The sequence below is a fragment of the Podarcis tiliguerta genome (assembly GCF_965153285.1).
Source record: "Podarcis tiliguerta genome assembly, chromosome: 4".
NCBI classification, from domain to species: domain Eukaryota; kingdom Metazoa; phylum Chordata; class Lepidosauria; order Squamata; family Lacertidae; genus Podarcis; species Podarcis tiliguerta.
In genome coordinates this window covers 65645689-65671196 of record NC_139537.1, presented here as the reverse complement: position 1 = coordinate 65671196, position 25508 = coordinate 65645689, and the positions used below count along the sequence as shown (strand labels likewise).

At 41.8% G+C, this 25508-nt stretch overlaps 1 protein-coding gene across 5 annotated transcripts in view; it reads right to left on the bottom strand.

Annotated features, from left to right (window-relative positions):
- Positions 1-1595: 1595 nt before the first annotated feature.
- The window catches only part of MID1 (midline 1), a 260162-nt gene continuing 236249 nt past the window's right edge, over positions 1596-25508 (bottom strand). For all 5 annotated transcript variants that reach the window (XM_083437453.1, XM_083437454.1, XM_083437452.1 and 2 more), the window contains 7 exons: positions 20534-20641; positions 16629-16777; positions 12735-12862; positions 12154-12297; positions 4771-4932; positions 3867-4074; positions 1596-2866 (listed from right to left, as the gene is read on the bottom strand). In XM_083437453.1, coding sequence (XP_083293579.1) covers positions 2518-2866; positions 3867-4074; positions 4771-4932; positions 12154-12297; positions 12735-12862; positions 16629-16777; positions 20534-20641 — 1248 coding nt within the window. In that variant the 3' untranslated portion in view covers positions 1596-2517. The remainder of the gene's footprint in view (positions 2867-3866; positions 4075-4770; positions 4933-12153; positions 12298-12734; positions 12863-16628; positions 16778-20533; positions 20642-25508) is intronic.

The window sequence follows — 25508 nt, the reverse complement described above, 5'->3', positions numbered from 1 at the left end:
TGCATGGAAAAAGCCCTTAGTAAAACACTGAACTCTTCAGACCAGAAATTCAAGATGAAATATCTTTTAAGGAGCTGTTTGTGCAAGCTCTGGATGTTTACATGGATTTTTGAATGCATAAAAACAGCTGGTTTGATGAATTCTTCCCATAGTCTTTCTAGTTCAAATGATGCAATTAAGAGTTTCTCTTCCACCTACATTTTAACGTAAAACACACCCACACACAAGAGCCTAAAGTTGTAGCTAATTGATCTGTGCAATAGACATTGCTACAAGCCACACTAATTTCACACATAGTTTCGCTAAAGTAATGTAATTGTTTAAATGTAGTACTGGAATATAAATCTCACTGTGCAATGTACAATGGCCATTAAAAAGTGGGGCATGCTTCTTTAAAAATAAATCCTAGGCAAGAAAAGTTAAAACTTCATTATAGCTTCATTGTAAAAGATACAGGAGAATACCAATGCAAACTATTCTTACAGCGTATACCCATGTACTATACAATAAGTCCTCTTGAGTTCAATGGGACTCACTCCCAAGTGGGCATAGGATAGCAGTCTTAATTAATTTAATTTCTGTAGATGTAGTGAAGTGAAGTGAAGTAATGTGTACTTTCTGAACCCCGCCCCCCAACACAGAGATTAGCGCACAGACTAATGTTGTCATATTTATACAGGGCAAAGATCTGCAGAGAATTCCAAGCATTCCAGCATTTTACCAAGCGCAACACAGGAAAGCATTAGATTAGGGAAATGATGAACGTCTTGTCTTATTTTTATTTGCCTATCGCTTTAAACGAGGTTTTCTTCAAACCTTTTATTCTCTGCCCTGTTACGCAGACTATCTTTTTAAAAAGGAAACACTCCTTGAGTTGATTTACCATGTGCCACATAAATCATTTTGGAGTAATGTTAGGGGTGCCTTTATAAGAAACAGAAATTCTCTTTTAAATGTTCTCATGTGAGGTGTTCAAATCAGTTGGTGCCCAGTCAGGAACTTCCATTTAAAATCACACTCAGTCTTCTTGTGTTTATGTCATCCCACCTGTGGATGGATGTGTTATAGAGAAAGCATATTTTTCATCTTCCCCGCAAGAAAAGCTTTGTCGATTTTTATACATGCCTTGGGGTTTAATTGCACCATGCTTACCTGTGCTGATGTGCATGTACATGTTTTTACACACACATCTATACGGCTATTGAAATGGAGAAGGCTTTTATGCCCCTGTTTCACTGAAGACCCATGATAGTGGAACAGATTGATGAGGTACTGCAGAATGTTGGATTATTTTGATTGTTGTTAGCCGCCCTGAGCCCAGCTTCGGCTGGGGAGGGCGGGATATAAATAAAATTTATTATTATTATTATTAGGAAGTCACACAATGAATATGTGTGTATGTGTTAGTACAGGTGGAAAAGCAGGAGGAGAAAAAGCACAGGGTCAGAAAAAATATGTGATTTCATTTCCACTACATTCAAATAAGCCCTGGCAATGTCACTCCTGTGACATTGCTGCTTGGTGTATAGCAGGAGTAGACAGAGCCCTAGGCCCCTTCAAGCATCCAACACAATGATACACCCAAGTGCAGCCTCTTTCCTGGCACTGTTTACAAACAGATACCTCTGCTATTTTTATTGATACACTATATAACATAATAAAACAAAATGCTCACATTTAAGTTTTTAATCAGGTGTACATAGCCCATCTGCAGCACAGCATATGTGGGTGCTTCCGGTACCTTTCAAATGATGTGAATCCACATCAGTACCACCAGAACTTGACCTTCAAGTGGTACTTTGTTTTTTTATACTTAAAATGCAGCCAGACCTCTCTCAATTGTCCTGGTTATCTGAGACAAAAAAGAATCAAATGTACATATCCTTAAAAAGTGACAAAGGTGAAACATCAGTAGGAAAGGAAATTGCGATCCATAACATTGACTGCTGGTTGATTTAGAATGCTGACATTTCTTGATGTAGAAGTTAATGTGCTCCAAGTGAAGAGGTGTTTCATGTCATAAAAGCGGCACTAACGAAAGTACCGCAGGAACAAAAACGGAAGCCATTCGTATTGCATCCTTCCTCTCAAATGATTCCAACTTGTTCTCTCTTTTATAAAATCAAAATATGGGGAACAGCTAATAAAATCTTTGTGACAGAGCCCTTAATGTGCAAAAACAAGTCATTCTTATGAGGTGCCCAAATGCAAATATCCAAATTAGGGTTCCTTTTCTTTCTTTCTTTTTAATATATAAATAATTTATAAATTTTCCTGAAAGAGACTAAATACAAAAGCATTCTGAGAAATTATTAAAGCCTTATCTTGTCTTTAATACAAAATAAACAGTAAAGACTGACGAGGTCATCCCATTATTCTCAGTCCTGGCTTGAAGCATTTAGGGTCGCTTTTGTATGAAATGCGTTTCTGTTAATATTTTTTTTTCCAGTCAAAATTCGGTGGGAAGTATACATGAGGGATACTGGACATTCATCATCCATCTCTGTTGAGCAACAATCATGGCATATGCTCAGTGGAATCTAAGTGGTCTGGGATGGGAAGCCCCGTTATTATTGTCAAACACTTATTCCAGACAGTGAACGTTGGGCACACAGGCTGTGCAAATGTAATGTCAAATGTGTAAAGATGCAGGGAGTTCAAAGCATCATAAAAGGCCAAGGAACCATTGTCATAGTCCAACAAAATTCCAACACGGCGAAGGTGGGGTGCAGGCTCTATCTGAATTTCTTTGCTGTTATGCCTCACTACCCATGTATTATTACAGCGGCAAAGAACCCAAGAGGCAGAATTCTTCCCGATCCATTCGTGTTTTGGCGCCGACTTATAAGAAATGCCAATGGCATACCTGCAAAACAAATGAGCTTTGAGAAAAGGCACTTTCCATTTCATGCAGTCTTCTGCACTTTAACCTACTGTGCTCTGCAGTAACATGCATGCCTCTTTCTGTTTGTGCCTTTCGTACTCTCATGAACTGAAGGCTAACCAAAAACGTCAACACATATTTAATTAATGTTCTTCCTTACAATCTGAAAGACAGGTCATGCACGTCTTACTGCCACAAATATTATTTGCTGTAACAATGCAATTGCATAGGGTATTTGTTTTCCTGGTAACGTTTTGTGACCCTCCTTTGAAACCAGCGATGGCAGCCTGCTGCTTGGCTCACAAATTCTTCAGGGTGCTAGCCCTCCTACTCCAAGGATTGCAATGAAGGCTTATCTCAGGGAAGGGGGTGGAGAGATGGCCTCTAAAGAAGTTGGCTGGTGCCTAGAGGATTATAAAGGAGGCAAACAATGTATCTTTGCACCCAGAAATCTCCCACTAGACCACAAATCCCTTGATTCCTGGGCAGGAAATGAGATGCAAAGCATTTGTTGCAACTATAGGGAGACCTGCAGTGGCAACTACATGCTTGGAGTGCCATGGGCTTTCAGATGTAAGAGGTGGGAGCATTTAACTCCATGTGCTTCTGGAATGGGCCCAGAAACTTCCGGAAAATAAGCTATAGAGCCATCTCCACTTCTGTTCCAGTCCAGAACCTGTTTGAGGTGGACGCCTGATCCATCCTTGTCTTTGCAGGTCTTGTCAGAATAAGCTGCGAGTCTATGGACAGAGATGGCATTGCAGCCAGCTTTGTGCAACTATAGTGTTTTAGGTGCTGAATATCACACATTATGTTTACTGATAACCACCAACTTTTTTTGAGGGGGGCAGGCACGGAGATTAAATAATGGTTTAATGTTTATTATTATTTTCCTACCATAGTTATTTCATTGCTTAAGAAAATGCAGTCAATCTCGAGCTTCTATTCATCACAAAAATGAAGGAAAACGTGTTGTACTTACCATGTGCTCCCGCTGATAACCACTTCCCAGTAATGCCGTCCACTGTCAATAAATACATTGCCCGCTACCCCGTAGCTCCCTTGGCTGGTAAAGCGCTCAGGTGTGTGGCTCTTTTTAGAAGAGGTTTCGTCACGCTCCACTGTCAAGTTGTCATGAGATACTTTCAGCTTCCTGTGGGCAGACTTGGGATCCAGTTTAAATGGCTGGCCTTGATTTGGAACAAGATAAAAGACTGAATGAGTGCTGCATCCTGAAGCCTGTTTATCGCACAAGATTAAATTTAGCTGCTGGCGATCTGTGAGAGATGTCCTTGTGTTTAAATGAATGACTGCTATTGCTCCTTTTTGAGTGTAAAACCAAGGACTATGCTTAGGGCCAGTGCTGCAGAAGAAACATGATTTTCTTTGCCCCTGGTGGCTATGCATTCTTAATCATGCCTGCCATGTTGCATCTGCACGGCCCCCATCTTTGCTTTGCTTCTTGGGACACTAAAGTGGAGTGTTTGAAACTGTCTGCTGTTCACAAGGAAGTAACCATTCTTTTTCATGTCTACAGGGCTGGCTTGTTCTGGATAAGGCTACTTGAAGACTTTGATTGAAGCCCTCTTCATTCCTCCACACAGACGGTGAAGTGTGATGGGCAGGGACATGCATGTCTACTCAAAAGTAAGTTCTACTGAGTAAACTGGGGCTTTATAGGAGGGCAGCCTAAATTAGGTTCCATAAATGAATGCAGAGGTTGAAGGACGTTAGCAGCCATGACTGCCAAATGAAGCAAATGGCCCACAATTGAGGAAGGTGCTAAAAATATGAGGTCTTCTGTATCTTTCTGAAGTGTCAGGCTGAGTGGAACTGAGATGAGGGGGAGACAAAGTGCACAGAGGGGTGGATGCAACATTACTCACTGTTTGTCTTCAGCTTTCCTGGCTCACTGTTTCGGCTGCCAGCCTGATTAATGGCCTTCACAACAAATATGTACTTGGTGCCACTCTGCAGGCCATGCACCGTGTAGTGGTTTTGCTTGATATTAGGAACAATCATCCAGCTGTCGGCCGAATTACACAGACCTGCAATTTCAAATCAAAACCATTAGTCCAATCCAGGGAGGAATTTCTGGAATGCACCTGAACAATGAGGTGAGCCTGAAAAATGTCACTGAAGAATCCAAAAGCAAATAAGCTCTTTGCTTCTCTAAACAGCAAGAACGCGGCCAACTGAATTGTCCATTCACCGAGGACAGATTCACGCTTTATTTCTTAAAGGATTTCAAACTGCAAATACCTGTTCAGAGTTGCCAACTGTAAATGATCCACACATATTTAAACTGGCATTTTAAATGGGAGTGTAGTGTAGCTTTCATAACTGAGAGGGCCACGGTTAATTGTCTCCTATTTGCCAATCCTGTCCCCTTGCCCAAACAACCTTTTGATCGGATAAAATTGATATAGTCTTTACTTGGACTCTGTTATTTTAACTCATGTACAGTCTATGTTCTTATGTTATAGTTTAGCTTTTCATCCTTTAATTCCCATCTTGTTGTTATAATTGTTCTCTCTGTTTTATATACATTAGAAAAAAGAGAGGTTTTTTTTAAAAAAAAACCTTACACAAAAAAAGGTAGCTCAGTGCAGAAGGGTTCTCTGGAAACAGTTATAGTTCCTGAGTCAATATGGGTGACATTTGAGGATGTCCTGGTCCAGTTTCTATACATATTTTGTGGCTTAGCCCAATACATTTTTGAGACTGTCTTGGAGGGCAGGGATGTGTCCTCAATTCTGTTCAGTTAAATTTAAACTTGTAAGTAAAAATTAGCACCTCATAAATTCCCTTACCCAGCGGCACAGGTTGAACAGGGCTAGAATTGTATTTCCATTCTCTTTCACTAGATGAGCACCTGTAGGATACTGTACAGGCTTGTGCTACTGCAGTGACATTGAACTAGACAAAAGTTTAGACTCCTTCCAGTTTTATGAGCCATAGGCATAAGAGCAGAAGTAACAGCTGTGAAGTACTACTGTTGCCCGTCAATTCAGGTTTCTGATTTCAAAAAGCAGGGCTTTGAAACAAGGGGAGCAAGTTCCCACATGTGGTACAATAATGCATTTTTAAAGCCACATTTTATAAAATGAATGGAATGCAAATTAGAGACTGGAATAGTGCGCTGACTGTAACAAGGTTATCATGCAGGATTTGTGAGATACTGGAGGCAGGAAGAGAAGAAGGATTTCTTTCTTTTTTAATTTTACAATCTGGAGGTAAATCATTCATAAAACATCTTCTCCAGGATTTGTTGCTATTGAAGTTCAAAAAGCAGATGGGGGAAAAAATATTCTCACTGCAAATCCCCCTATTGCTGGACAATGGAATGTTTCAGCAAGACAAAGAACAACACCCACAGTGCAAAAGTCACAGGAAGACTATGTAATCTCCTGATCATTTCTGGCACTTAAAATACAAATCTCATTTATAGAAGTGGAAAAAGTGTATCAAGAGAAGGAGACAGACATATGAAGCTTTCCCCTCAGGTCTCACACTAGGTTAGGAAAAAATAAATCTGCTAAACGCAGATACTTTCTGAAAATGGTCAAGGGGGTATTTTAATGCATTTATTAAAAATAAGGTCTTTGATGATAAAATGCAGGGAGCCAGAGGCTGACCTTAGTGTACAGGTAGGTTCCTGGGTTTTTTTGGTTTTTTAAAAACCACTACCTATTAATGGAAAGTAAATTTGAATGCACTACCTTGACTGCACATCTGAATGCCCATTCCATTATGATTCTTAAATCCCCAGCTAACTTGCAAAAGAATTTCTGCATTCAGACACCAGTGTCTCCCTTGCCCGCATAACCATTTCTGCATCTAGCCACCATTTTTTTTAATTAAAAGAAAATAAATGAACATAAGAAGGATTTAGGATAATTGTCTACCCAAGCGGGGATTGGAAATCAAATTGCAGCATCCATAAGATCAATAGACGTCTTCAACAAAGTCTTATTTCAGGATTTCCGAAAGCTGGCTGTTTCTTAATTTACCAGTGTAGTGGCTACATGGCAGAAGATTGTTTTCTTTATAAATAAAAACCCTCGTAGGCACAGTTTCAAAAAACGTGATGATAGCATATGCTCAGTGCAGTCCTCTCTTCTGCTCTGCTTTTTGTAACTTTTAGTACATCATGCACAGCTACTTGCTAAATAAAGTATTACTTACGTAACTTTGATTCCAAAGCATTCAGAAGACAAGTAATTGTTTTCAAAGCTATTTCAAAAGGAACTTAATTGAAATGTCTTTTACATTTATTTATTTTAATATCAGTTTGGGCAAGGAGTTCATGAGTTTTGAACACATACCAACCAATCAATGATTTGTGAATGTTTCTCACAGGGGAAATACTATAAACTAAATGTCAATGGAAAATCAATATGAGATTTTCAGGAAAGCTCTTCAAGGTTGTTGTGTTTTTTTTGCAGAACCCATGCAGATTTTCTGGTCTGCTACAATTTTTTCCACATGCATCATTGTATGGAATGTTCATTTAGGAGGAGGGGGGACCCCCCCCATATAACTGACCCAATAACTGCTCCAAATACTTTCCATTATCAGGTATAGGAAATGGAGTGCCATGAATGTATTAAGTTCTTTCGCATGCTGTAGCTAACAAAGGGGAGCCTTCATTGTGGGAGTGGGAAATTACAGCCATACAACTCTGTCTACAAAATAAATTTGTACATTAACAATGGTTCGCCTGACTAGACTTCTGCATGGACACAGAGCCACTGGTTAAAATAGATGTATGTGCTGGCCGCATGTGCTTAAGCCCACACTTTTTCATACCCTGTGGCATTTTTCGTGTTGGGAAATAATTGTGAGTAAATGTGCCTTCAATCTGTTGTTAATTCCGTAGAACAAAAGGGTTGTACCCAACCAAGTCCTACTCAAAGTACACTGTTAAATTAATGAACCTAGGATAGCCATGACCATTAATGTCAATAGATCTATTCTGAGTAGGGTTAGAACTGGATACAATCCACAGTACCAAAGATAAAATCTTCATATGATAGGGTTTGCCATATTTCAAAATGTGAAAATCTGGACACAAATGTTGAGGAGCTGGCTATCTCCAGGAAATTCAGAATGTATGGCACCTTATCATATGATGAGTTCATAATCACAGAAATATTCCCATCGCAGTAGAATCTATGCTTTCAACAAACAGTGAAGCTCTTCCTTTCTTAAATTAAGCCTGTCTAGATATAATCCCATTTTGATAACAAATTTCACCCCTTGTTTAGCTGAATCCATCTCTGCATTACACCCCACCCCCCAAAGAAATTAAGCCTTATTCCTTTAAAAAATAATCACACACAACTAAATACATTTCACCTCTAAATACTATTCATTTCTATAGAGCAAATTCCGGAGCAGTGAGCAAGCTAAGTTGAATGTGCGGCCATATATCAAGAATGATACATTTATGGCGTCACTAGGGAATGAATGCATGGCAGTTGCACATGGTCTGTTATGCTATCTGCTTCCTCTTCAAAGATGATGACCCTCTCAAGCATGAGCCATGCACTCCCTGGCTGCAGATCATCTGTGACTACTAGCAAATTTGAGTCAATTTCAAAAAAGAGAAACCTGGTATACGTACTGCAAGACCACAATGTTGCAAAAATGTAAGAGGGAAATTTTAACTTGTTTGAGTTACAATGATAATATTGGTGTAACAAGCATCCACACAGGAAAAGGTTTTTTGCTCTGCATAGGTCAGTTTTGTTTTCCCAGGCTAGAGCAAAAGTTTGAAAACAGCAAGAAAAAGAAGCCAGTCAGGAAAATAAATACATTCCAGAGATACATACCGTATTTTTCGCTCCATAGGGCGCACCGGCCCATAGGACGCACCAAGTTTTTTTGGGGGAAAATAAAGAAAAAAAAAATATTTCCCACCCAGGCGCTTGTGGGGCAGGCATCGGGGAGAGAAGCGCTCTTCTCCCCACCGCCTGCCTTCAGACCAGGTCCGGGGACAGCGGGAAGACGTGCTGTGCCTCCCCACTGTCCCCGGAGCTTGCGGGGCAGGCAGCGGGGAGAAGCGCTCTTCTCCCCACCGCCTGCCTTCAGACCAGGTCCGGGGACAGCGGGAAGACGCGCTGCGCCTCCCAGCTGTCCCCGGAGCTTGTGGGGCAGGCAGCGGAGAGAAGCGCTCTTCTCCCCGCCACCCGCATGCAGACCAGGTCCGGGGACAGCGGGAAGACGTGCTGCGCCTCCCTGCTGTCCCCGGAGCTTGCGGGGCAGGCAGTGGGGAGAAGCGCTCTTCTCCCCACCGCCTGCCTTCAGACCAGGTCCGGGGACAGCGGGAAGACGTGCTGCGCCTCCCTGCTGTCCCCGGAGCTTGCGGGGCAGGCAGTGGGGAGAAGCGCTCTTCTCCCCACCGCCTGCCTTCAGACCAGGTCCGGGGACAGCGGGAAGACGTGCTGCGCCTCCCTGCTGTCCCCGGAGCTTGCGGGGCAGGCAGTGGGGAGAAGCGCTCTTCTCCCCACCGCCTGCCTTCAGACCAGGTCCGGGGACAGCGGGAAGACGTGCTGCGCCTCCCAGCTGTCCCCGGAGCTTGCGGGGCAGGCAGCGGGGAGAAGCACTCTTCTCCCCGCCGCCCGCATGCAGACCAGGTCCGGGGACAGCGGGAAGACGCGCTGCGCCTCCCCGCTGTCCCCGGAGATTGCGGGGCAGGCAGCGGGGAGAAGCGCTCTTCTCCCCACCGCCAGCCTTCAGATCAGGTCCGGGGACAGCGGGATGGCACTGTTCCGCCTCCCTGCTGTCCCCCGACCTTGTGGGGCTGGCGCTGGGGTTACCCTGAAGTCTGGAGAGCGAGAGGCGTCGGTGCGCACCAACCCCTCTCACTCTCCAGGCTTCAGCGAAAGCCTGCATTCGCTCCATAGGACGCACACACAGTTCCCCTTCATTTTTGGAGGGGAAAAAGTGCGTCCTATGGAGCGAAAAATACGGTAAGTCTGATTGCTGTTCAGAAGAGGAATCTTTCTAGAAGCACAAGGGTGTGAGGGAAACTGGAAAACTTACCAATCACCACACTGCCATCTAAGAACTTTGCACATGGGAATTTTTGAATCTCCCAGGTCCTCGTTTGACACTCTGAATAGTATATGCCACACAGGCAATAAGCAGCAATTAATAACCCCACATTTTGGTATAACTGCTGGGTTATTCAAACCATGACATACAATAAATACTTGGCCTCCCAACCCCTTTAAGACAAGATACTGAGTTATTATTAAGCTACATTTCATAAAGATGAGACTGGCATCCTTCACTAGCTTTCTCACAACGCAGAAGCTTTGTTCTTAAGTCCTACCCTAGTGCTTTTCAGCTAACCTAATGTCTTTCCCGCCATCCTCCAGTTTGCTTTCTGTCAGCGTAATACCATGCATAGAAATGGGTCAGACAGAATGAAGCACAGCTTCTTATCACTTAGCTCTTTTCTTGTCAGTGATTAACCAAAGAAACATCTAGCCCTTTCCGTGTCTTCTTCACTTCATCTATTTTGCTCTAATTCTTTTGCAGAACTCTTAAGATTATTTGCAGTCAGGCTATCTGCAGACTTCAAGTGCCTAAGGAAGATTTCCATATATATATTTTCCTGCGCAACTCCATTAAACATTTAGACATCATTGATGTAAATTAAGTGCTATCTGGAAAAGCTTTTAGACATATGCTTTCAATATTTTAGAATTCACAATTCAAATCACACCACTATATTTACTGAGGTGTCTAAAGTTTTGAACCATGAAACTAAAACACCTGTTGACTGGTTCATCCAATGCCTTTCCATCAGTAAATAGCTTACTTCAAATCTGGAGATACAATAGTTCAAAATAGCAAATGGTCCATCAGTGTTAGAACCTAGATCAGAATGAATGCAGAAGTCTACTCCACTCCTGACATTCAGTCCAAACTAGCATAAATAGCATGACTGCACAATCCTATATTTCAACAAAGAATCTCTAGGAACAGCTTTATTTATAAAATGGACCAGCTGCTTTTTTTTAATGTCCAAGGTTGCATACAAAAATAAAAGCATGCCACATGAACACAAATAAATAGCGAAATACACCAACAGACAGTCACATTTAAATAAAAAGCAGCACATCTTACTCCTAACAAGAACAATTTTTTCCCCCATTTAATATTTGGAGAAGGAAACTAATTCAGAGGAAAAAATACATGACTTGTAAAATATTTACACAAACCCAATAACCCAAACCTTTTCACCTTCAACATTAAGTAATGCTCTGTCATCACTAAACACTTTAGAAAAAGCAATAATTTAAATAACATAAACTAATAGAAACTGTATAGCTTTATCACTGACATAATGATACTTGACGGATGCATGATGTTGATGAGTAAGGGCTAGCAAGTTAAACTTGATCTGTGATAAACAGGTCCATTATGGAAATGAGATTGATTTAAAAACAAACAAACACCTATCCAGGTAAAATCTAATGCTGTCGTTCACCTACAGAATGGGGTAGTTATCCACAGAGGCATCCATTAATGTAAGAGAAGGAAAAGCAGCTTTCTTCAATTTCCCATTCTTCCTATAACTACCAATGTCCCCCTAAAACCAGTGGTGTTCAAACTTTTTCCGAAGAGAGCCAGATTTGATGAAGTGAGGGCCGACCAAAGTTGTTAACCTTTTTTTTAGGATTGAAGTTGGTAAAGTTGAAGTTGGTAAACCTTTTTTTTAGGATTGAAGTTATTCAGCTTACTTTAGGATTTTACCCCAAAGTTGTTGAGCTTTCTTTTTTTTAGGATTGAAGTTGGTAAAGTGTTTTTTTTAGGATTTAACCCCAGGAAATAAACTGCCACAAGGGCCAGATTAAACCGACCAGCTCCCGAAATGGACTTTGGACACGCCTGCCCTAAAACTATTTCAGAGGGTTGAGGGATCGTCTAGAACACTGCAGAGTAAATCACCTCCAGTTTCCTCATGTTAGCAGATGACGCTTCTAGATCAAAAGCCACCCCAAAAATGGAAAGAAAGCTTTGGATTTCATACATTAGATTTGTTTCTATTGCTGTATCTATAGTTGATGTTAACACACTTATGGGAGTATTGCCACTGTCCTGTATACATTACTGTATACATTACTGGCAAAAGATGAGGCATTGACATAAATTGAGGAAAGGCTATAGGGTCTTTCTGTTTTCTATTTGACTGGCTTGTGATTTGTTAGAAATCAAAATCAAACATGAGATATAAAATGATTCGTACTTACTAACTACATTAGCTTGCCCAGTGAAAATGGTATACTGCAACTCATAGGAGACCACACTGAATTCATCATCTGACGTCCAGTGGACTGTGATTGTGTCATAAGAAGCTGTACAAAGCTCTTCTCTAATGGTTGGGGGATTTGGAGCTGTGAAAAATTAAAAGCAACTGTTAACATTTGTCACATAACTTCCCTCCTTCATTCCAATCATTTGTCACATTCACTTCTTCTCTACAGTCTCGCATTATGTTCAAAAAGTTGTCAGCTATGCACAGTGCTTTTTTCTGGGGGGAAAGGGGGAGGGACTCACAGCGAAATAAATAAATGGCTAGATATGTTGTGGGCCCAGTGGCAGTTCTAAATGTAAGATAAGATGAAAAAACAATGATCTGGGTTAGAAACAGCCATAACTTTCTTGATTAGAGATGTAGATGGATTTTTGGCTTGGGCATTGGGTGGGTTAATCAAATAGACAGAGATATATCGATCGATTGATCAATCGATCAATCAATCAATCAATCAATCAATCGATCTATCTATGCATACACATGCACAGACATACACTATACATTCTAGTATCTTACCTGTAAGATAATCAAGGCATTCCAGTAGTTTCTTCTCTCTGGTAAAATCTAGCGCAAAGGTGTCAAAAGTGTCATTGAGATTAATTTCAGGAATTAGAACCTGGGAAGATGCTGTTGCCATGGCGACTCTGCAGTGGAAGAAACAGGGCTTATTTAGAGCCTGGGAAATTATTTTGATGTCTAGGGTACATAACATACATAACACAAGTGGAGGGAAGTGTGCTGAATGCCATTTCTACTGCACCGAATAGCAATAAACATTCCCATGGCCATTGGAACACAGAAAAAGTCCATATTGTACTAGGTCAGACAAATTGTCTGTCTAGTGCAGTATTTCCTACTCTGGTTGGCAGTAGCTCTTCAGGTCTTGGAAAGCGGTCTTTTACACCAACTGTTACCTACTCTTTTTAACTGGAAATGCCAGGGACTTGACTTGAGGCCTCCTGTAGGCAAAGCAGTACTCTACAGTCCCTATTAGCCAACGTGATTGGGGGGGGGGCGCCCTGCTGCTAGTAAGGGAAAAAGGCAAATTTAGAAAGTCTTGAGCCCCAGCTTATCTTATTTTAGAAAGAAAGCACAGGGAAGAAATATTATTTCAGCTCAAACAAACCTGTAGTTGCTCTAAGATTCACTGCAGGGGTCATATTGCCAAGCATCAAAACTACTCAAAGTAATGTTATACTTATGTTGCTTTTGTTAAAAAAAAAAGCATCTCCAGTTAAGACTGGGGCGAATGAGGTGAACAATGGCCCCCTTTTTGGTCATCACAATATCTTTTTGCAACACAGTAAACTGAATGGGGCTTATTTATTCTGCTGAAAATTTGACTGGTATTCAGCTTAAGCATTAAATGTGCTGGAAAGTAACATCAGAATGAGGGTTTTATTTCATACCATTCACGAAACCCTGCAGAAGCATGCAGTATTTATTTCTTGTAGAAAATGATTTTGGCAGGTGTTCTTTTGCACTTTGCACAGCTCCACTAACTAGCATGCTATTCCAGGTGTTCACACATTTTCTTTTTATAAAGAGAGGGGCAGAACACTTCTCCAGCTTATAGCAGCTACACCATTTTAACTCTGCAATCTGCTGGGTGAAGCTAAAGCCGTAATATTTCATTAATGTCAGTGGGGGTGGGAAGCTGTATAGGTTTGTTTGTTTTGTAGCTTGTATTTAGTTTTGGACAAGTCTCAGCACTGTACGAAAGCTTACAAAGCAATGAAGTTTTCAGTCGGCGATCTCAAAGACATGACAGCGCATACCAGAACTGTAAGTGGATTATTGTGTTTTGAGAAGATTCAAAAGAAAATTCACGTTCACTCAGGCATAGAGAATAAGCTTCCTTCTTGTACGGTGGGGAATAAGCCAATCTTGCCTGTTTGGAAGCAGCTACACACTTTCAATCAATTGCACTCATAATATATACTAAATCAAAATGTTTTGATTGCTCCAGTGGTCCGATTCCCCAAAATGAAAGATTTAATTCCCCACCTAGTACTGAAAATTCAAGTTCAAAACTCATGGTAATGACTTCAATCTCAGTTTATGACATCTAAAATTTAGTATGAATTATGCATTTTCATGAATTGGGTAACTTCTTCTGGTTCAGATGAATGCTGAAAAATTGCCACTTATTCCAAACCATGTTCAGTTATTTCCCTAGCTCTAAAAAAAGATATGTAAGGCAAACATGCTGTCTAAATAAAGTAGACATCATGCTGGTAGCTTCTACACAATCATCCTGAGGAGTGCATGTAGCTACTGCCTTATACCGTATTTTTTGCTCCATAGGGTGCACCGGCCCATAGGACGCACCAAGTTTTTTTGGGGGGAAATAAAGAAAATTTTTTTTATTTCCCCCCCCCTGGCACTTGTGGGGCCAGCAGCGGGGAGAAGCGCTCTTCTCCCCACCGCCTGCCTTCAGACCAGGTCCAGGGACAGCGGGAAGACGTGCTGTGCCTCCCTGCTGTCCCCGGAGCTTGCGGGGCAGGCAGCGCGGAGAAGCGCCGTTCTCCCCGCCGCCCGCATGCAGACCAGGTCCGGGGACAGCGGGAAGATGCGCTGCGCCTCCCCGCTGTCCCCGGAGCTTGCGGGGCAGGCAGCGGGGAGAAGCGCTCGTCTCCCCACCGCCTGCCTTCAGACCAGGTCCGGGGACAGTGGGAAGACGTGCTGCGCCTCCCTGCTGTCCCCGGAGCTTGCGGGGCAGGCAGCGCGGAGAAGCGCCCTTCTCCCTGCCGCCCGCATGCAGACCAGGTCCGGGGACAGCGGGAAGACGCGCTGCGCCTCCCCGCTGTCCCCGGAGCTTAAGGGGCTGGCAGCAGGGAGAAGCACGCGTCTCCCCGCCGTCACCCTCCAAACCACATCAGGAGACAGCGGGATGGCGGTGTTCCGCCTCCCCGCTGTCCCCCGACCTTGTAGGGCTGGCCCTGGGGTTCTCCTGAAGTCTGGAGAGCGAGAGGGGTCGGTGCGCACCAACCCCTCTCACTCTCCGGGTTTCAGCGAAAGCCTGCATTCGCTCCATAGGACGCACACACATTTCCCCTTCATTTTTGGAGGGGAAAAAGTGTGTCCTATGGAGCGAAAAATACGGTAATTATGATGAATTCATTTATATACCACTTACTTGCCAAAATGGCTTTGAAGCAGAAGTATATTTTTTTTATTAAATATTGTCTGTACACAGTTTGGTTGGGTGCAACTACTAATAAGATTTCTATGGTGCTTGCAATACTTTCCAAGCAGAAACCATTTTGAATGTCTTGACCCCCATGTATATGGAAGCACAACTTGGTTACAAATGCTCCTGAGGTTAACTAATAGAGCCTACCATCCTTATAACAAAAAAAATCAAAATTGGTCCTTGCATAGCACACAGCTTCTGGGATCTAAGCTTGTGGATCAAACTAGATTTGACATTAACTGTGTATTTGCATTTAACATGCACAGTTTTGTTTTTTGTTTTTTAACGTAACTTTCAGCCAGGGAGTGGGACCCCATTCAGAATCAAAACAGGCATGGAAAGGGAGTTTAATTCTGACAAAAATATATCCTCCATATTGGGAGGAAAGATTCCATTGGAGGAAATGGTTGACCCAAATGAAAACGCAGGAAGTAATACAAGGTTTTCGTTGTACATTTTTATCCTTAAAGAACCTGGAGGTGGAAATGAAGCTTTTGCCCAGTTAAAACAGGATGTGAAATGTAAGTAGTATTTTGTTTTCTGCTTATTACCGTATTTTTCGCCCTATAGGATGCACTTTTTCCCCTCCAAAAATGAAGGGGAAATCTGGGTGTGTCCTATGGGGCGAATGCAGGCTTTCGCTGAAGCTTGGAGAGCGAGAGGGGTCGGTGCGCACTGACCCCTCTCGCTCTCCAGGCTTCAGGAAGACATCCGCAGCCTAGGCAGCCCTGTGGGAGTTCCTGCACTGCTGTCTAGGCTGCGGAGAGCAGCCTGCTTCCCGGAGCGCCGGGCGTGCTGAAAGCAGAGCGCCTGGCGCTTCGGGAACACATCCGCAGCCTGGGCAGCTGTGCGGGAGTTCCCGCAGGGCTGTCTAGGCTGTGGATAGCAGCCTGCCGCCGGCCGCCCTGAAGCAGAGCGCCACGCGCGCTGGGCAGACGTCGCCCAGCCCCACAAGCTGGGGCTCCTGCAGCCAACCAGAAGCCACACTTTAGTTTCTGAACGTTTTTGGAAGTTGAATGGACTTCCGGAATGAATTCCATTTGACTTCCAAGGTACGACTGTACTGGCCACTGGAGACAAGCAAAAGTGGAGGATTAGCCACATTGTACTTTATAAGATCTTCAGAACCACCTGACTGGAATCTGTTAGAACCAGAATGTTTCACTGTCTGGCCTGACCCACCAGGGTTGTCCCCATGTGCTTGTGACACTTACCTTTCCGTTATGTTTTTAGCAGACTGCAAGAAGCGTGCGTGATCATTCTCCTTCAGAGATTGCTCAGCTTGCGAGATCAGAGAAGTGGAGCGCTCAATGCACTGCTTGCAATTAGCTATCTGCTGGGCAAGTTTCCTCAGTCTCACCACCTGCAAAAGGGGAAAGAAGAATATAAGAAAAAAAGTCAGGTGCATGAATTCAAAAACCATGCTTTTCTACGATTTTACCATTCTTCAAGGCCATGGCATAAATTGGGTGCTAATGCGAGTGGCTTAACTAAGAAGCAAAAGTACCATTTACACCTGCTCTCTCTGAGCCTATATTGTTCCAAGTAAAAGCTTTATTTTCCTCACTGGGGAGATCCAAAGTAAGCACAGCTGGCAGATTTTTCCAATGGCAGGAAACGTCACTTCCCATCGGTCTCCGCTTCTCAGATAACAAAAGTCTATTGTGATGGCCAGTTCCTCCAAAATGATGTCTTCAAAGCAGCTTACAAGGTGTGCTACATATTGCTGTAAATTCCTGAGCTTGTTTACAGAAAAAAAGTGACCCTAGAATATAAGCTGACTGAAAGGAGTAATTCATGTGAACTGACAATAAAATAAATGTTAAGCCTCAGATGCTTCTATTTCTTCAGCTTTGTCTTGGGTTGAATTTAGTTAAGTAGGAAACACTGTGATGTTTGTCTGTGATACGGTGGAAAATGTGTATAGTGCACACAACTTTTGCAGCGAGGGCAGGCAGGCACTTACTGAAATGTAAGTGGAAACTATCTGAAGTTGTGAATTTAAAGCTTGCCTATCTACAGCTGATAGAAGATACTGTCCTGCAATGCCCCTGATCACAGGAAGCCCCCCTCAGCAGAGTGTCATTAGCATCAACATTGCTGGATATTCCAAATGGAAATGGAAGAGGAAGAAATCTAATAACTCTGTACCTAAGAAACACATTAAGCTCTGATTACATGTTTAAAAAACAGGAAATTGATAATTAAGTGGACTGGCAGCAAGTTTGGAATTTTATAGTAAAGATAACACAAAAAATACTTGCAGGGTTGCACTTATTAAGCAATAAACATTGCATATCATGACTCTGCTGGCAGACAATTAACTAAGATAAGAGTTATGTATCCTGACTTTAAGGCCACAACAAACATGAGATTTATGTTCGCAGTCCACTATCAGAGTATTTCTTTGAAAGTAAGCTTTAAGTCCAAACCACTTTAATTCTATTTCATTTTAGAAAAATGAGGAATGCCGTTTACATTGACTCCTAAACAAGTTTCCTCAGAAGTGTCATGTAGTATATGGTTCAGCTTGATCCTGTGTGGTGTGTGTGTTAGAATTGGTACCTTAAAGAATCTATAGTTCACCCTGGATTGTACCACAGGAACACCAGGAAGTCAATGTTGGTTAGTTCCTGCCTTCCCTTCTTATAGGTGATGAAGTAACAAACATTTAAAAGGATTATTCTTGCCAACAACACTAGTGTTCTGCAGATTATTTTTTTAAACACCCTTACATTTTTAAATAGTAACTGTTTTTATACTTATATTCTAGCCAGCACCAGAGACTACATTTGTTCCTTAAATCTGTATTTTGGTGGATCAACATTTTAAAGGATTGTGAGGTGATAACTCATTAAGTATTAGCCTAATTGGTTTGAATATCCAAACAGAAAGTGGTGACTGTTTTTAAAATACTCTAATACCAAAAACGGGATAAGCAATGCAGTCACTTAACTGCTAGGGAGTACATGTGACAGTCACAGAGATAAATTCTACATTGCTATTAGCATTTTTGTGGAAATAACTGCATTTTCCCCAGGTACAAAATATAAACAGACCCAGTTCTGGGTGGAAATGCAATAATCCCACAAAGCAAAAGCAACTTCAACAGCAGATATCTGGAAACAGTTGATAAAGCCTATATCTCATTTCCTCCTGTTCTTTGCTGAACCATGCAGACCTTTGATACTCATTTCTGGATATATTTGAGCTTCCATGAAATTATCTAAGAAAAGTTGTGCAGGTTTCAACTTCACCAAAGGCACTATTTCATTTATTCAATAAACTTCTACACTTACTTCATCATAAATAACCCCAGGACAGCTTATATGTTAAAAATATTACAACTATACAAGCTCACAGCAGAACGCTGTCTCCCTTTACAAAAGGGTATCTCAACTCCCCCAATTGCCTTGGTGAGGTGGCATGTCAAAATCCATACAATGTAGATGCCAGCCTACATTTTTAGATTGGAAGAGCACCAGGCGTTTTTCTTTTAGCATTGTGGGCAAACATTCTTATCATTTTTTACTTCTCAGCACATTACCAGAGAAATGTCTTGCGTTACATTTTAAGCTTGCAGTGGGACCACATGAAGGGCTAAAACCTAGAGGCAGAGTATGGCAAATCTGCTGGGTTGCTTAACCATGTGGTCAAACTGCTAATCCAGCTGGTGAAACACCTGCTTAATTTGCTGGAAAAAATGTACTGACACAATGCCCTTCCTTGGAAAATAACTGTGCTTCTGCTGTCAGCAGAAAAAGAGACTTTGGGAATAAGTACAAGCCTTGTTTGAGAAAGCAGCGCCTCAGGCTTGTTAAAGCACTTCTTTCATAGCCCAATGGCATAAAGCAATGAAAAAGAATCACTTCTGTCAATAATAATACTAATAAGCCTTTTCCTTCCCTTCAACACAAACCTTGGGTCTGAGCAGGCCTGTCTGACTCAATGGAAAGTTTGCCATGAACTTTGGTGCAAAAATGTGGGTTTCCACTGCAATCATGTAACCAAGGAGATTATACAGAAGGTTGTCACATGAGATCTTGGAGGGAGCTGTATTTTGCTAATAGCATAAAGAAGTTCAGGGCCTGTCAAACAACAACTTGGGGAATGGTGGTCTTCAAGCATATTTGAGTCAGTTCTTGCCTACAGGGCTTTTTATTTTAAGTTAATTGGAATATCTTGACAGCTAAGTGAACCTTTTAACCTGCCCCTGACTTTTATTTCTTGTCAAAGCCTTTTCCCACACAGGGAGAGTTTATGTTTGACTTCTTCAAGCTACTTTAGCAGTTAAAGATTGAATGGCTTGCACTTAAAAGCAACAGGAATCATGGTCAAACTGATTTCACAGTTAGCTAGGTAACCAATTTAAAGCTTGGGTGAATAACTGATACTTACTTCACACAATGGGCTGACATCAGAAATAGCTGTACTACAGTGATTAAGGAATGGCATTTAACTTGAACTCCTTCTACCTTGCAATGCGTTAAAATATTTTGTTGCCTTCTCCCTTCTGTAACATATAACCTGTAATTTTCCACTACTGTTCTCAGATTCTCCTGGTCTTCCCCAATGATTTCCCTTTTGTTTTGATTTTAAGGTTCATGTCAGCAAAGCTACTTTGTATCCATACATTTAATAAATAATTACATTATCTACAGAATAAATTTTTCCTGAAGATTATGATATCTCAGGTTAGCAATTTCAACAAGACCCTCATATTTTAGTTTGCACACAAAATGTATTTGCTAAAAGCATTACAGCATTAGCAGTTTTGGTAAACTAAAAACATATTTCCCACGATCTTGGTGTAGGGGGTGGGAAACTGTGCATGCATTTTTAAAACAGTAAGACAGCATAACAGCAAAATAAAGATAGCATGAGATACTATCAACATTATAGACATCCAGTAGATTTTAAATGGTGACTGAATGTTTGCTTAATGAGTTGTGACAGCATAGGCACTTCTTTCTACGAAATGCAGTAGCTGCCAAGGAGTTTTCAAGGGCTTGTGTATATTTTGCAGAATACTAAAACAAGAAGTCAGAGAAGTCACAAAGCATAAAGCATTTATCAAGAATGTTAATCTATTTGAGGACTTCCAAGGTAAAATTCTTACCTTCCCTTCCTTGATTTTGGTTCCAATAATCTGACGCCTTTGTTGAATTATTTCAATAAGCAGGTCACATTCCTCCATCAGCTTAGTTTCTTGCCGGGACGCATTCACCTATTTTAAAAATAAAAAATAAAAAAGCATCAGTCTATGATGTAAAACCAAGTTCCATTTCACTGAACTTTTGTCACGTTTTAGACACTTTAATTTTCACAAAGCAACAAATTGAACGACCCGTTCTCATTGAAATTAGCAAAAATAAGAATTATAACATTATTTACTTAGTAGCAACCTACAAAGACACACATGTAAGTTTTGGTAGTAGGAACTGGTGGGTTAGGAACATAGAATGGAATATTGATAATCCTCTCTGCACGAAACTAGTTGCATTAATCTTGACACATGCCACTTGTGGATGTGACTCACATGATGGCAGTGACTTAATAGTGTCTCACCATGACCTCACAAATCGCCATGGGAAGAAGGGCCTGTCAGTTAACTGATAATGAGTCGTAGATTATATCCTCCATATGGCTTCCATGTGGAAGATTTTAGCTAGCTAGTGTGGTGTGACACAACAGCGGACATCCTCAAACATTTCACCACCTGTCGTGGACTGGTTGGGTGCAGAGGAGTGGTGGAAGCCACCAGCTGGGGAACCCTCAAAGGCACACCCAGGGGAAGAAGGCTCAGAGCCAGGGGACTGGTGGTGGGATGACAATGTGTGGCCAGAGGAAGAAGGAGGAGCAGCCTGGGAGGGGGAGGTGTTGGAAGCAGAAGAGGTAACAGGGTTTGGTGAGCAGGAAGAGGCTGTGGCAGAGGGCAGTCCAGACTCAGAGACAAGAGAGGAGGGGGTACCAGGAGACAGAGTTAAGCAGGCTGCGGAAGAAGCTAGGGAGTCTTCTCCTCCTGCTGCGACTAACTCCCCTCCCTCCTGGACTCCTAGATCATGCAGAGAGATGAAGAGGACAGAGCAGTTGTGTGCAGGTGCCGTTTGCGACTGCTTAGGAAAGACCCTGGAGAAGAGGAGCTTTACGAAGCGGGGAGATGATGGGGACCTTCAGTCCTCACAACGGCCTTGTTGGAGCAAGACCTACTGGGAGACGTTTCTACGATCACTGAGCCTGCGCTGGTTTGGTTTCTTGTATAAAAGTTAACTTCACTGACACCGTGTTTTCTTTGACTGCCGACCTATGCTTGACTCCAGCTCCTGACATCACCCTTTATGCACATGTGCCTTTATGTTCTCCCAAGAAAACAGCAGGAAAGGACTGCATGTTGGAACACTGTCCCAAATTTCATCAAATGGTGTGTTCCAGGAAAACCATGGGGAAATTATGGCACAAAACTCCCACAGTTTCCCCAGATAACAGGGTTGAAAACATTTCTTCTTCTTCCTGGAAGCATGTAACACAGAAATGAGTGTTAAAACTGTTGCTAGTTTTCCAGAAGTGGCTTTTACATTGTGCGAAAACACACATAAAAATTAGCAGGTAAAGAAACATTGGGATAATGGACTAATGTGTTGTTTGAATGCTGCCTAACTCTCCTAATCTGCAGCTGCCCCATCTAGCCAGCAGAATCTATCTAATGTTTTTTTCCGCCATGCCACACTAACTTTTCACTATCTTAAAAAACCTGCACTTTGTCAACTATTCTGACAAGCTGACAACTTCCCACTGAGAAGTAAGGCTGTTTGTAAACATTTTCATGTGATAGCACAGCAGCTCAGCTACTGACAGCTAAGTGTGTGTGTGTGTGCGCGCGCGCGTTTTGCTCAGTGATTCCTTAGTATTTTGGAAAGGTAATGGGAAATGTGATCCAGTTCTGACATTTACACAGATAAATCTCTCAAAAACCACTTTGGCTGGAAAGGTAGAGGTCTATGGTCTACTAATTGGCTGCATAATGTGCAACCAAAGCGTTCCTTTTTCAGGGCTCAGGCAGGTCTTATATTAACTGTTTGCAACATTAACCCGCTGCAAAACATAACCTCAAAGGTTGCTCCAGCATAAATACTAGATAAGGATGGCATTGATGTGCTGCTAAGTGAATTGTGTAGTTTTAGGCAAATTTCTCCAACCTTTTTCTGAATGAAGATAATGAATTTGAACAAACAAACAAAGGAGAATAGATACTATTCCGTAAATCTAAACTCTGTTTGCTAAGACTGGCTTGTTAGTTTTGTTTGTGTTTCAATTATTGGGTTACGGCTGCTTTTCTGTTTCCTTCTTATTTGTAAGGTGCTTTGAGTGACTCCTTTGTGCAGGGGAAAACTGGGGCAAAAAAAGATGTCTAAAAGCATAAAGAAATGCACGATTCCCAGAGTATTAGTAAGGAGCTGGAGCACACAAACAACACCATGACAAAGGCAAAAGAAACCATTCATTCTTGTTCCATGTGGAATGTATTTTGCTGCTTCTTATAAACATCTCAGTTTAACTAGGGAAAGTAATATGTGGGCATAAACTGAAAGTATTATGGTGGACATAGAATCCTTAGCAGATCTTAGAATCAAAGGGTTAGAAGGGACCCCAAGGGTCATCTACTCCAAATGTTTGGCAAATCACAAGCAATTGTCTAAATAGGTACCAATGGCTGAGACGTATCTTTCTAAAATCAACCCGGATGCCCTTGCCGAGGCAGCATTTGGTAGGTGTGTGCTACAGCAAGTCCTACCACCATCAACTGTTGAATTTCTCACTCAGGTTGTAGCTAGCTTTAGTATATTCCCTTGAAAACCAAGTTTTGCAAACCAACAACAAACCTGACTTCAGGCTGTGTTTTGCTGGCAGTAAAGCCACAGCCAAGCTGTTGGGACAGGCTCCACCCGTAACACTAAACCATGGTTTGCCTGTAGCTGTCAAACTGCTGTTGTGTGTGATCTCTTAAAATTCTTAATGGAAAATGGGAATCTTATGAATAATGGCATTCTGGATTGCAACTCTCCTGTGGCTCTTTTGCATGAGGTTCAATAGAAGACTAGGGACAAAAGAGTTTAAACAGTTATTTTCTTGGCTCCCAACTGCCTGCCCTCCCCACAGCTGCTTGACCTATAAGAAAGAACTGAATTGCTGAACTGCACAGAATGTGAGGTCCTCCTGATATATGTCTATTTGTGTGTGTGTAAATGCCTATTTCTGGTTCCAGCTGAATTTACAAACTTATATACAATATCTACATTTGTAATAAAACATCTCTTATGAGAAGCACATAATGGCTTGCTTGTACTAAAACCAAATGAAATACATGCCGCATAATTAATCACACCACAATAATTGGCAAAACACCACACGCTATCTCTTTCTCTCATTAGCTTGGTAGATAAACACTCTGAACTCCCTCATAAGGGCTTAGGCACTGTGTAAAGAGATCACTAATTATCACCACATTGGTATGAACTCTATTTCCTTCAAGCCGTTTTCTTCTGCTTATCTTGCCAAAGACTTTAAAAAACAACAACCTCAATTATGCTCGGGGCTAAAGGAAAAGAAGCAAGACAAATGTTTGCTAATTGTTCATATTAAATACACAAGGGAAATGAAGGAGTTAAAGACACATCTGTATGCAGGTGTTTTCATTCTTATTTTATGATATGGTTAGTATGAGAAGGATAATAGATTTTCCATATTACAATAGAAATGCATCAAGGAAAAAAAAATCCCCCAAAATAATTAATCAGCCCTGTTTTGAAGCCCCATATGATTATGCTAAAATTGCACAGGCAATATTAGTGCTCTGTTTACCCTCTTCATATACAAATTAGATTTGTTAATTTGACCAAACATTCTATGTACCTATGCTTTTAAACTCAAATACCTGGCTGGGTTAGGAAGGTAAATAATGTCTCCTTGTGAAATGGGGGTGGGCTCTGTTGGGTTCAAGGAAACAGCACCACTCCTTAAGAAACCTTCCCTGGATTCAGAAAATCTAAGAAATTACTGGCTGGGTGCTAATCTACTCTTTTTTGAAAAGGTTTCTGAACAGGTGGTCATGGCCCGATCCAGGCTTGAATGGATGAAATTGATTTTCAAAATCCATTCCAACCTGGGCTTAGATCCAATTTTTTGCACAGAAACTGCCTTGGTCAACCTGTATGACAACCTCTGTTGGAAGAGAGATGGGCAAGTATGTCCCTGTTAATTCTGCTTGATCTCTCCATGGCTTTTGATACCATTGGCCATGGTATTCTGCTGGTGTGGCTGCTCATGTTGGAATAGCCAGCACCACATTGCAGCGGTTGCAGTCCTTTCTTTGGGTGGTTGTATGTGAGCATTATTTTTTGGCCCTGTGGACACATGGGATGAGCTAGGAAGCCAGCTTGGTTGCCACAGAACCATGGAAAGCTCCTGGTTAGCCACTTGCATTAACAAGAAATGGAAATGAACGAAGGCCTTTTGAGCCCTCACCTCTAGTACACCTCTCCTAAGCTTAGCTCCTTTTTCAAAAACTAGCATCTCTGAAAGGGCCAATCCTCAGGCCTAAAGATAAGCATTTCATAGCTACTGGGACTGGTAGGTTACTGTGGACGATGCTTGGTTTCCTCAGGGGAAAGTGCCTGTATGGGCCCTGGTTCTGGTTCTATGGATCCTGACCTTATGGCATCAAGTTTGGTGGGCTGCTGCATGCCAGCTTAGGAGTCACTGGTTCCCTAAACACCAGCATCAGGCTCAGAGCTAGGAACCTAGTGTAGCTCTTCAGAAGGGGATTCTGTTACCTTAGTTGTGGCTGGACTCTAAGGGTCACGATAGTTCACTTCAATTTGTGGCTATCTGGTTGTTTACTTTACCATTACCCATGATTAAACTGGTTCAGGGATACCTTGAGGCAATTATAAGGTGAAATGGTTATTCCTTCTGAGAATTTGGGCTTATGTTACTGTAGAAATTCTAATAATTTCTTATCTTCCTTCAGTTACTTTCTATGAACTTAAATTCAATCTTCTCCCATCCTTTGCTTTTCTCTTAAGAGACTTGTATTG